This window comes from Mus caroli, unplaced genomic scaffold (assembly GCF_978045245.1).
Source record: "Mus caroli unplaced genomic scaffold, Mus_caroli_1 scaffold_14, whole genome shotgun sequence".
NCBI classification, from domain to species: Eukaryota; Metazoa; Chordata; class Mammalia; order Rodentia; family Muridae; genus Mus; species Mus caroli.
The window spans coordinates 42,594,321-42,608,140 of record NW_028227269.1 but is presented as its reverse complement, the minus strand read 5'-3'; the positions used below and the strand labels follow the sequence as shown (position 1 = coordinate 42,608,140).

General features: G+C 37.6%; 1 protein-coding gene across 1 annotated transcript in view; it reads right to left on the bottom strand.

Annotated features, from left to right (window-relative positions):
* Pnpla8 (patatin like domain 8, phospholipase A2) overlaps positions 1-13,820 on the bottom strand; it is a 46,071-nt gene that overhangs the window by 15,021 nt on the left and 17,230 nt on the right. The window contains exons 4-7 of the mRNA XM_021179425.3: positions 11,361-11,512; positions 8,802-8,896; positions 6,429-6,600; positions 3,014-3,071 (exon numbers count right to left, since the gene is read on the bottom strand). Coding sequence (XP_021035084.1) covers positions 3,014-3,071; positions 6,429-6,600; positions 8,802-8,896; positions 11,361-11,512 — 477 coding nt within the window. The remainder of the gene's footprint in view (positions 1-3,013; positions 3,072-6,428; positions 6,601-8,801; positions 8,897-11,360; positions 11,513-13,820) is intronic.

The following is a 13,820-nucleotide window of genomic DNA, read 5'->3' as shown; positions in this document are numbered from 1 at the left end:
TTCTATCTTATTTACTGGCTCCATTCTTCTAGGTCTTATCACCAACTAGAGCAGCAACTGGGGTGGAAAAGCACAGGAGCCAGAGGGGATGAAGCATACTAGGAGACTAAGACCCTTTGAATCAACTGAGCAAGGCTCATATAAGCTCAGAGGCTGAAGCAAAAAGCACAGGTCTTGCACAGGTCTGCACTAGGTCCTATGCATATACATTATAGCTTTCAGTTTAGTATTTTCATTGGACTCCTTTTAAGTTCCTGAACAAGTGGGTCTCAAATTCCTATGCCTACTCTTGGGGCACTTTCCTTCTGTTGGGATGCCTTGTTCAGATTCAACGTGATGGGCTTTGCTTTGTCTTATTATATTTTATTTTGCCATGCCTGGCTGTCTTCTCTTAGAAGCCTGCTCTTTTCTAATGAGAGATATAAAAGGAGTGGATCTGAAGGGAAGGGGAGATGGGAAGGGACAGAGAACAGAGGGAGGGAAAATTGTAGTCAGGATATATTATATGAGAAAAGAATCTATTTTCAATAAAATAAAAGAATGAGGAAATATGATTTTAGTAAAGTCACAGCATAGTCCTGCACAAGTTCTCAAAGCTTTCAAATGACAGGCCGAATTTTTCCTGTTCTATGTCAAACCCAGTCCTGGTCCTGTTTGTTTTGTCATTTAATAAACAAAGGTCCTATCCTAGATTTCTAGACTTCATGACTCTTTGTCATCTATGGATACCAGCTGGCCATTCACTAAAATCCAAAGGGTCTCTCTGTAACTGAGATACAGAAAAAAAGAGGATTAAGAATCCTATCGAGGACTGGAGAGATGGCTCAGTGGTTAAGAGCACTGACTGTTCTTCTGGAGGTCCTGAGTTCAAATCCCAGCAACCACATGGTAGCTCACAACCATCTGTAATGTGATTGGATGCCCTCTTCTGGTGTGTCTGGAGACAACAACAGTGTACTTACATATAATAAATAAATCTTTAAAAAAAAAAAAAGAATCCTATCAATAGCTGTCTGCTCTATTACAACAACAACAACAAAAAAAACCTTTGCAAATGGCTCAAGATTTCCCATACACATCTATTCTTTTACCCAAAGTTAACAACTTCCCATAATTTGTAAACAAGTATTCAAACAAAAACAGAGGCCCAGTAATCCAGAAGAACAAACCAGAGGGGTAGGTAGGGTACATCCTAGGGTCCTCTCCCAAGGAATGAAGTCATCTCTTTGTTGTGGCCTTCAGGAGCACTGTGTGATGTAATCTGCCTACTGTTCCAGTCTCATTCCACATGCTGCCCTCAGATCTTTGGGCTAGTCTCTGGGAAAGCTTACAGTTCCTGGAATTCTCTTTGAGCCCTGCATAGACCACTTTCTTTGTCCTTTTGCCAGGAATGCTCCTACTTACTAGCCTTCACAATGAGGTCTCACAAAGTAGCCTTCCTTACATCCCTTGAAATGTATGCTTTCAGAGAACTGCGAGTTTGGTCCACAGCACCCATTTCAGGACTACTTCATTTGTGAGATTATTTATTTAACAGTCACATTAAGAAGATAATTTACAGCCCCGTGGTCCCATGTAAGTGTCTAGATCACTTTACTATTTTAACATAATAACTAATACAATATTATCAGAAATAAAGCCACTAAAGATCAACATATACAGTACACTTACAAATCATCTTTGTGTCTATACACTTTGAAAGCACTGTGATTCTAATAAAGCCTTAGTATTATTATGCACAAATTCAGTGCTATCACAAACAGGGAAGTCACAAACATGAAGGTATAAAAGTGATGAAGTTAAATATTCATGGGAGCAAATATGGAGACAAAGTATGGAGTACAGACTGAGAGAAAGACCATCCACAGACTGCCCCACCTGGGGATCCATCCCATATACAGTCACCAAAAACCCAAACACTATTGTGGATGCCAACAAGTGCTTGCTGACAGCAGCCTGATATAACTGTCTCCTTAGAGACTCTGCTAGAGACTGACAAATACAGAGGTGAATGCTGCCAGCCAACCATTGGACTGAGCATGGGGTCCCCAGTGGAGGAGTTAAGAGAAAGGACTGAAGGAGCTGAAGTGGTTTGCAACCCCATAGTAAGAACAACATTATCAACCAACTAGTACCCCCAGATCTCCCAGGGACTAAACCACCAACCAGAGTACACATGGATGGACCCATGGCTCCAGCTGCATATGTAGCAGAGGATGGCCTTGTTGGGCATCAATGGGAGTCAAGGCCCTTGGTCCTGTGAAGGCTTGATGCCCCAGTGTAGGTGAATTCGTAGGGAGGCGTGAGTGGGTGGGGGAAACACCCTCTTAGAAGCAGGGGGAGGGGTGATGGACTAGGGAGTTTGGGGGGGGCAGGATAACATTTGAAATGTAAATAAAGGAAATATCCAATAATTAAAAAAAAGACATCTACAAAAAAAGAAGTGATGAAGTTACAAAGACTAGCAGAAGGAGTGCTATCTTGATTTTGCATCCTAATAGCTTGCCATTCAATAGTAACTATAAGCCATGTGGGATTTCTAGGCACATCAATTATAATCCTCAAGCAAACAATTATTGTTAACACTAAGCTAAAACAATTTCAGATTGTGAAGTTTCAAACAAATAAAACAAACTACATAGAGGCATACCTAAATGACTCCATTTTTAAAAATTAGGATTCCATTTGTATATTAATATAACCCTGTTGATTTTACATATTATATAAAACTTACCTTTGAAAAGCTAAGATAGAAAAATACTTTAATTTTCCTTAACTCGACTAGATTTTGTTAAAATAATGATAAAATATTCTATATTTCCAGTCTTGATTAATTTTTTTAAACTTTTATTACTTTTATTTCAAACTATCTAGTAATTGCATCCTGTATTTTAATAGAATGACCTAATAGATAAGGATTCAATAATATCTATTACAAGAAGTTCACAAGACTTTCTCACAATACATGTTTTTCCCGGACTCTGTGATGCTCTGCCTAAGAGACTTCACTCACCTTAGGACATGCGGGGTTTCTTGCTGTTTCAATCATTAGTGCAGATCCAATTCTATCCCTTTAGCAAACAAGAACACATGAGTTATAGCAAACTACTTTATCTCAATCAAGAACTATACACTTGCCTATAGCTTAGTGGTTGGCATGTATAAGCCAAACCAACACTTTCCAAAGATACTTTTGTTCATGCTGCTTTATCATAATAATAAAAGGCAAACTAGGATATATTCCTCCTTTAAAAATTACATTAAAGAGAAAATAGGATAAAATAAAGTATTTTCTTTAAGAAGGTATTCTGACCCATTAGATGGCTTAGTATGAATTGGCTTGAGTTCATTTGTAGGAACCCACATGGTAGAGAAAACAGTGTAGTACAAATATCCACACACAAATATCCACACACAATAAATAAATGTAAAAAATGGTTGAATATACTTTTCAATATACAGCTAATATATTCACAATATAATGAGAACTGCCTTAATATGAAAATAAGCAAAAGATCATATCCATAAAATTCACAAAAAGGTTGATGGCCACTAAAAACCTCCCAAACTCATATATTTAAAAAATTAAATTATTTGGTTTTGTAAAATAGAAATAAAACAGTTTGGTGCTGGAAAATGGGTAAACCAGGATCCTCTTTTAAAGAACAAGTCAGCTACATACATACATGTACTCGAGACTTTTATCTAAGAATTTCATACATGTGTTAATGTGTCTGAACCAAGTCTACCTGGATTCCTTGCTCTCCAAGTCCTTCTCTCTCCCCATCACCACTTTCCCCTCCCAAATACATGTGCTCTCTTATTCTCAAAACTTTCAAAATATGTGTCACATTTCTGTCAGAGTTTTATGTCTAGGATTTTTCGTTAAAGATTATCAGCAGGCTTAAGTTAACATATCCATTTGTAAACTACAAAAATAAGACATCGTGTCTTTTTCTAATAGGAAATATGTTAAACCAAAAATAATACATTAGTAAAATGAGATAATGAGCAACCATTAAAAATGATTGCAATATATATATTAATGAGAGATCACCTGTGAAGATGTTAAGTGGAAGTACAGGGTGTGTGCATTATCATCTCCACTGGAGGGGAGAGGGATACACACAGGCACACATGTAGATACTTGTTTGGCTACACAGTCTAGAGGGGAATGCTAAGTGCTTTTGTTCTTAGTGGGATTGTTGTTATTTTCAGTGTTTTCTTTAATGTTTCATTATTTTGAAAGACAGCGTTTGAACAAATGAGCATTTCCTATAAATTAACAAGATTGATACATTCTGAAACGATGGCCGAAGTTTAAAGTTTTCTACCATCGCTAATCCTAATCACAAAAGGACGATAAACATAAATTTTATATGTTCATAAATATCCCAAGTAGAAATTCTTTAAAAAATGATACCAGCCCACTTTGGAATATAGTGTTTTGTTTTATTTTTTCAAAGTACTACTAGCTTTAATAACTTTGAAAACTAGGGAAAGTATAAATTTACAAGTATAAAATAACTTCAGCTGTATAAACTAAGCGTGCTAGGGAGATGTCTCCTGAAGCATGAGAATCACAGTGTGCATCCTCAAAGCTCACAAAGAAATCTGAGCATGGTGACATGAGAGAGGTAGACAGGTAGATCCCGGAAACTTCATGGCCAGTCAGCCTAGCCTGCTTAGCCAAGCTCCAACCTAGCAAAAGGATCCTGTCTCCAGCAAATGGTGGACAGCACCTGAGTAAAAACACTGGAGGCTGACCTCTGACCTGCACCTGCACACAGGTATGCATGTGCCCACACATGCGCACCCCCATACAAACATTTATCCACAGTCCACATAAACACAAATTTAATCAAGAAAAAAACGTAATATATTACAGGTTATACAGCTTTCAATAATATATTTGGGGTGATTTAAATTTCTACTTTCCACTTCTAGTTTTGATTTTATTGCAATATCTTAGTATTGATTTTATTCTGGAAATAAATTTCAATATCATAGGCTGTTTCAGATTAATGACTTGAGAATAGATTGTAAGACAAAGAAAAACAACAGTATACAAATATAATGTATGTACAATATGGCCTCATATTTTTTTAAAAGGCATTTACTATGAGCAAGGGAGAGGACGCCACCTGTGAAATTCCTTCCCAGGAGCATGAAGACCCAAGCTCAGGTCCCCAGAACCCATGGCATGGCGGTGTGGACCTGTAATTCTAGCACTGGGGGAGTGGCACAGGTGGATCCTTGGGGCTTGTTTACTGTCAGTCTAGGCAAACTGATGACCTCCAGGTTTTCTGAAAGACCCTGTCTCCAAAAATAAGTAGGGCTGGAAAGATGACTCAGTGGGTAAAGGCACTTGTTTCACAAGTCTGCCACCCTGACTTCAATCCCTAGACTACATGAAAAGGTAGAAGAGAACTGACTCCACAAAGCTGTCCTCTGGCCTCCACATACATGCCACAGTACATTTATGTGGTGGTCAGAATATGCTTGCCCAGTGGGGAGTGGCACTATTAAGAGTCATGGCCTTATTGGAAGAAGTGTATCACTGTGGAGGCGAGGCTTTGAGGTCTCATATACATGCTCTAGTCTGGCCAGTATGATCCAGAGCCTCCTCCAGCTGCCTGCAGGAGATAGTCTCTTTCTGGCTGCCTTCAGATCAAAATGTAGACTTCTCAGCTCCTCCAGCACTATGTCTGCCTGAAGTCTGCCATATATCCTGCCATTATGATAATTGACTGAACCTCTGAAACTGTAAGCTAGCTCCGATTAAATACTTTCTCATATAAGAATTACCTTGGTCTAGCCGGGCGTGGTGGCGCACGCCTTTAGTCCCAGCACTCGGGAGGCAGAGGCAGGCGGATTTCTGAGTTCGAGGCCAGCCTGGTCTACAAAGTGAGTGCCAGGACAGCCAGGGCTACACAGAGAAACCCTGTCTCGAAAAACCAAAAAAAAAAAAAAAAAAAAAAAAAAAAAAAAAAAAAAAAGAATTACCTTGGTCACAGTGTCTCGTCACAGCAGTAAAACTCTTAACCAAAACAATATCTGTCCACACATCATACACACAATAATAGGTAAATAAATAATCAAATGGAGGGATGGAGAACGACACCTAGCGTCCATCTCTGACTTCCACTTGCACATGCATGGATCCCCACACATATAAACATACATAGAGATGAACATAGGAACATATATACTCGCACACAAACCAAACAAGGTAATATAATTTCTACATGCAAATCTTACACAAACTCAAGAATCTGTCACTAGAACGTAATTCACCAAAACAGTAATGGCAGTTATTTCCAATTTGCTGGGAATGTTATTATTCTTTGTATTTTCTATAGTTTTTAAACTTTAATATGTATAAATAACTATATACCCAAGATCTTTTAAAAGGGATTGAAACTCACTTAAGGATCTTTTCCCACGTGTTACTGTCATAAAACGCATGGCTCCAACTCATTTTGACGGTCCCGACAATGACATTCTGTGTGAACACATCCGAGCCCAACTTTCGATAGAGTTCCTCACATTCATCCAGTGGCATGTGAAACAATCCCAGCATAAATGCTAATATGGCCCCTGAAAAGAACATTCTTAGTTTTTATCATTAGTGATATGACTGCTCTTACAGTTCACACATGGCTCTGAGAAAGGCAACCTGCTGAAATTCTAGCTCTGATACTTTCTAACTGAACTTGGGACAAAACAATTTTCAGAGTTCCAAGTTTTCCCTTCTGTGAAGTGGGTATGAATTTTACACTAAATTAAATTATATATAAGATGACATGGGAAGTAAAACCATGTTTTAATAAAAGAATACTGTGTATTTGGCAACTTATTAAATAAGTTGACTTTCAGTTTGGTCCTAGGATCAATGTGATGAAAGAAATTAAATATTCTAGGATGTCCTTTAAATAGCTGATTTCACATACCAGTTGTAATTGGTGGGACACACTGCCACCTAGTGGTTGTACTTGCCTCACTCCTAACTAAGAGGAAAATGGGGTTTTAGGGGATGAGGAGTCAGCAAGACAGTAGGTAAAGACCTACTTAACTACTTAACATGTAAAGAAATAAGCAACAATGTAGTTTAAAGGATTTTTAATTGTTAACGTTTATATCTTATATGTATGAGTGTTCTGAATACATTTATGTCTACACACCATAGGTGTACCTGGTGTGCAGAAAAGAGCACTGAATTTCCTCGAACTAGAGTTACAGATGGCTGTGAATTGAACCTGGTCCTGAAGAAATTCAGCAGTGTTTTCTTAATCCCCAAGCCATTTCTCCAGCCCCCGCCCCCCCCTCCCCACTAAAGTGCATCGTATTGGAATTGGAATCATTCCAGTAAAAGATTAAATAGCTAAAAACATAAAAATGCAATATTATGGATTAAACTATATAAAATATTTTTAACTTGGAGAATAATCCTAATAAATAAATAATTTGCTAAAAAAAATTAAATGCCTTTTTGGGGGCAGATGATGGTGAGGAGCGGGTCTTCTCTATGTAGCCCTGGCTGTCTGAGTTTGCTGTGTATACCAGGCTGGCATCAAGCTCACAGAGATCCTCCTGTCTCTGTCTCCGGAGTGCTAGCAAAGTGCCTTTATTTTCAAAAAGAATTTCTATAAAGATAAACAGATACTTAAAAAAAGAATTAATTTTATTAAGTAAGGACACTACCCTTAAACTAAATTGGTGCTTGTTGACATCATAAAAACCATAATTATAAACCAATTTAGTAATAAACAAAATGGGAAAATGAAGATAAATTATGAAGCACTTATAAGTAAAAAAGCATAGTGGAAAGCAATGTCACAGACACAGAAACCTACATGTTATACAAGATCATGACTAGGAATCAGTTTGTGGGGCTCTACTGTAGTCACTCAACACCAACACGAAGCTACCATTAGATGTTTCAACTCCCAGGATCACTCCAAATTTAACAGAAAAGGGTTTCAAAACAAACAAGCCCACAAATAATACTATCCTTAGGAAACGTCTCTTTGACAAGTATTCAGAGTCAAAACACCTTTTCCTATTTTCAGAGTCACAATAAATTCTAATATATTAAAAGAAATCAATGGAGCCCAAGCAGGCCTGGAACTCACGTTTGTCCTGCCTTAGCACATAAAGAGTGCTGAGAGTAAACACACATGCCACCATACCTAACTGCCTGCTGCTTCTTTCTTTACAGGAATTTTGCAGCTCTCCATCTATCTGGAGGTAGATCTCATTTGTCTATTTTGTGAATCTGAACTGAACTGAACTTGGAATTGCTTTTGTTCTTTCCCCATACATACACCAACTAGCAAAATTTAAAAGTAGCTATTTAAAACCAAAGACACATTTGTCACTTTTAAGTTCTCCTTTCAAATCACCAAATAATATAGGAAAAAATTATTCATTGCTATTAGCACCTTTAATTTCCTATTAGCTCAAGCACCATCTAATCACCTACCACTGCAACCTTCCACCACCATCGCCTTACAAGTGACTATGTCCAAAATCAGGAATTAGTAATTATTCCTTGCCAATGCAACTAGTTGAAAATGTAATAAAAAATAGGTAATTTTAAATGTTTAAACTTAAAGTTACATATTTAAACTATAAATGTCAGTTTTCAAAGCTGATCATATAAACAATTACTCATCATTAAAGCTGTGAAAGTACAGTCCATCGTTTCAGAGAAGGTCCATGACCTCCAGCCTGTGCTGCATGTTCTTGGTCCAGGATCCACTGGTGGCACACACGCCCATTCACATGATGGTCATTACCTGTGCTTACTCCGCAGATGTAATCGAAAAGCTGATGAATCGGCTTCTGAGTAAGTTCAACCAACTTCCTCAGAGTCTGGAGAGCAACCACACCTCTGTGAACAGAGAACAAATTGATAATTTCTCTTTCAAGGAAGATTGAAGGTAAATAATAAAACAATTCTAAAAATTTTTACAGCTTATATACTGACATGAAAATAATTCAAACTAGCACCAATAAAAATCATCTGACCAAATTTTAGGATCACTTCAAAATGCTAACACAAAGCCCCTACAATGACAATGTACTTATACATTTGTAGCACTGTTTTTAAGTAATATAAAGATATGAGACTATTAGATATATTTTAAAAACCTCAATTCTGTAAAGCACTTTAATAAACCATCCTCAGTGGTTCTGAAATACTATCAACTATTTTCTTCTTTTATTAATATAGCTGGTCTCCTATAATTCCATGTATTTGTATTTATGTTTCACTGGTCTGATTTTCAAGCTATCTTCTTTAATATTTCAGTTTTTTAAGACAATGAACTTAGAATCATCTCTACATTAAGAGTGTATGAGTTAATATTACTGACACTTTGCTCATTTCTGGGTCTTTACTAAAGGTGGTAAACAACTTAACTCTTGAGATAACAGTAAATAGCTTTACTATTACCAAATGAGAACGGGGAATGTAAGAGCAGTCTAGGGGATCTCAGCTTACTTGGATATCACATATGTTGACAATTCTAAAAAACAATGACAAGTTCAGTTCCCAATACATGATGAGGGGTAGATCAGTACTCGAGATAATGAAGTTTCAAATTGTACCTTGATGGGGCTAACAGAGGTCATTAAAAAAATGTTTAGATTGGCCGGGCGTGGTGGCGCATGCCTTTAATCCCAGCACTCGGGAGGCAGAGGCAGGCGGATTTCTGAGTTCAAGGCCAGCCTGGTCTACAGAGTGAATTCCAGGACAGCCAAGGGCTACACAGAGAAACCCTGTCTCAAAAAACCAAAAAAAAAAAAAAAAAAAATGTTTAGATTGTAGTAGGACACCAAGTGTTGACTTTTGCTTGTTCTCTTTCTCACTTCCTTTTCTGTTGAGATATAGGCTCACTATATAGTCTTGGGTGACCTTGAAATCAGAGAGATACCCCTGCCTTGGCTTCTCAAGTGCTGGAATTAAAGGTACCGCACTACCACACCCAACATGACTTTTTTTTTTAACTGAGATAAGCAATGTATACTTCAGGAGCTATGAGACAATGGCTGCTATAATTCCAGGTAAGACATGGAGAATTAAAACATGGTGCTATTAAAATAGATTTAACAATATGACATCTATTACCTTTTGCAAAGGAATTAAATATTAAATATTTTTCTTGCATATATATATATATATATATATATGCAAGAAAAATACTTGAAGAAAATAAATCAAAATATTTAAGTTTTGATTTATGGATTGTCTTTTCTCTTTCCTTCCAAAACTTTTCCAAGTACATATACGAATAGGGAATGAAGTAACTTTAAATAAAGAAACCAACAAAGAATACTTATAAATGAATTCAAACAATATACAGAGTTAAGTTGGTAGTGTATGACTAGGACTATGTAACTAGTATTTCTTAGACATACAGAATAAAACCATAACTCTTGGTCTAGGTGTGAGGTATTCTATGTAACCACACACTTCACTGGTTGTGCATCTCTATATTAACTGCAGTCCACTACACAAACTGGTGTCTCTGTCATAGGCTGACGACTTCACTAATCTACAAATTACAAGTATTTAGAAGGCAGTTTGATACTATTTGCATTTAGGAGAACAATAGTAAATTCTACCCTGGGGCCTATGACCTCCTTAGTCATTCATGTTAGTCCGGTTTACAGTACCAGGCATGAGTGTTCTCCTACGTAAAAGTCCTATAACCCAACTAGAAAGCTGCTAGCCAGTGCATCAATGTGCATATCTTGCAAGATGGGTTCCTTGCAGCTCACAGGGTTCATCCTTGTGTAAGAACATGACTGGCTTTCCTCCACAGCAGCCTGCATAGCACCTTCTGGCTCCATAAAATCTAGCCAGCAGGGAGGAAACTCCAAATTAATTCAGACTTCATTTGTCTTGTGATCAAAATGTATGGTGTCTCCAACACGGGTCTTACTATCAAGTTCTGGAGGGTGGGGCTGAAGAGATGGCTCATTAGTTAAGAGCACAAACTGCTCTTCCGAAGGTCCTGAGTTCAAATCCCAGCAACCACATGGCGGCTCACAGCCATCCGTAATGAGATCTGATGCTCTCTTCTGGTGCATCTGAAGACAGCTACTGTGTACTTACATATAATAATAAATAAATCTTAAAAAAAATAAATTAAATAAATAAAAAGATTAGGTCAAAACAAAAAATGATCCAAATATGTAACAATAGCTTTTATATTCATAAATAAAAGTGGCTTCATGTTTTACTTTTAAAACTATATTAAACCATTAATAACTATATTAAACCATTTTCTTTAAACTCTCTAAAGCTCAATGAAACCTGTAGTCTTAAAAACCATTTTTTCCAGCCTTACCTTGTTCCTCCACCATCAATCGTGAGGATTCGGATTCCTCTGCCTTTCACTGGATCTACATAACCAATTAAAGCCAAAATTTCTCTAACTGCAGCCTGAAGAGTTTCATCCTTAACTTGTCTCAGCCGTAATAAATATGGAATAATTTTTTCCTACATTGAGAAAAAAGATCTTTTGTTGTTTATGTCAAACCAAGAAGGAAGAAAAATAATAGCCAAGCTAGGAGGCTGGAGAGATGGCTCAGCGGTTAAAAACATGTACTGCTCTTGCAAAGATTCAGAGTTTGGGTCACAGCATCCATATCTGGTAGTTCCCAACCACATGTATCTCTAGCTCTAGGTGAGCCAGTGACCTCTTCTGGCTTCCACAGGCAACTTTACTTGCATGTACATACACCTATTTATATAACACACATGCATATATATATATAAGTTTAAAAATTAAAATAAATCCTTTTCTTTTTAAGAATAGCTGAACTAAAATTATAAGGAAGAACAAAGTTAAGGGGCTAGAGAGATGGCACAATTAAGAGCACTAGCTGTTCTTCCAGAGGATCCAGGTTCAATTCCTAACACCCACATGACAGCTCACATCTTATCTCTGTAGTTTCAGCCAGAAGGGATCCAATACCCTTACACAAACATACATGCAAGCAAAACACTAATATACATAAAATAAATCATTAAAAAAAGACCAAAGATAAAAGACATACGACCAGACATTAGGTTTATTATAAAGCTAAAGTATCTAGGAAGTACAATGTTGGAACAAAAATAGATATATTAGCAGAACCAAATACTGTATGCAGAAACAGACTATTTATAAAAATGGATCCATGTATAATTGCCTCATTTATGACAAAATTTTTCCAATAAACAGTCACTTGTTTAACTGGACATGTGTATTAAGTACCAAATCTTCTGCCTTATATAGCAAAATCAAATCTATTCTAGATGACCAATACACACAGGTGTGAGAGGTAAAAACATAATTTTAGAAGAAACACAGAAAAATACTTAGGTTAGGCAATTTCCTTTGTGGGAGGGAGAACTTCATATATGAGTTCTGCACCTGCATCATTACCTCCTCTCCTCCTATGCCCCTCCCTCCCAAACTCATGACCTCTTCTTCTTTGTTGTTAATGGTGGCGATAGTAATGATGGTGAGCACGCGTGTGTGTGTGTGTGTGTGTGTGTGTGTGTGTGTGTGTATACACAACCTATTGAGTCCATTAAGCTTTGCCTGTGTGTGTGTGTATGTGTATACACAACCTATTGAGTCCATTAAGCTTTGCCTGTGTGTGTGTGTGTGTGTGTGTGTATACACAACCTATTGAGTCCATTAAGCTTTGCCTGAATGTACGTGTGTGTGTGTGTGTGTGTGTGTGTGTGTGTATACAACCTATTGAGTCCATTAAGCTTTGCCTGAATGTACATGTCCAGAGCAAACCACTTGGGTTTAGACAACCTGTATGGGAGCTCTTCCCTAGAGGGAACTGGTTCTGCCTCTCAGCAGCCACTGACAACCTGTATGTATTTCTTCATCTAGAGTAGAGGCCTGTGGAATTTCTCCCTCCCACATTAGTATTTCACTCGATGTTATCATTATGCCTGTCTAGTCAGAAGAAAAAGACAAGATGCTTAAAACAGTGGAAGAAATTGGCTGTGAATTTGTAAGTACATTCTCCCTGTCATGTCCAGGGGACGCAACCCAGCAACAAGTATCCTGAATCTCTGTCTCTTACAATCTTTCCACCACTACTATGGCAATTCTTCCTCCCCCATCCCCCAAAAACTTCTCTGGTAAGTGGGTGAGAGCTACACTTATCAGGCAAAATGTGGAAATACAAATATTTCTTTCTTTTTTTCTTCCCTCCCCCCTCCCCGCCCCAAGACAGGGTTTCTCTGTGTAGCTCTGGTTGTCCTGGAACTCACTTTGTAGACCAGGCTGGCCTCGAACTCAGAAATCCACCAGCCTCTGCCTTGCAAGTGCCATACATGGCTACAAATATTTCTTAAATTGAATACATATAATCTGGACTAAATTAAAATTAGTATCTGTTCTTTTTAAAAAAAAAAAAAATCGAAAAGATAAGGACTGGTGGGTAAGACATGGTGCACACACATTCTCCTAGAAAACTTACACCATAACCTAATACAAAGGGACTTTGTCAACCAGTGAAAAAGCTGGTTAACCCCCTACAAAGGGGTATTGTATCTACAAATCTAGCACTTGAAAGGCAGAGAGGCAGGAGGATGACAATGATCAGGCCAGCATGAACTACACAGTAAATTTAAGGCCTAGGTAAACTTACATAATGTACCTAACTGAAGAATATAAAGATGAAAGTGAAAAGCTGCTTAAACAATAGGAGAAATTGGCAGCAGGAAAAGTTTAGATGGGAAAGGTCACAGTTGAGCAAAACATGATGCAAACAATTTCTTCAGTTCTTGGTTTTAG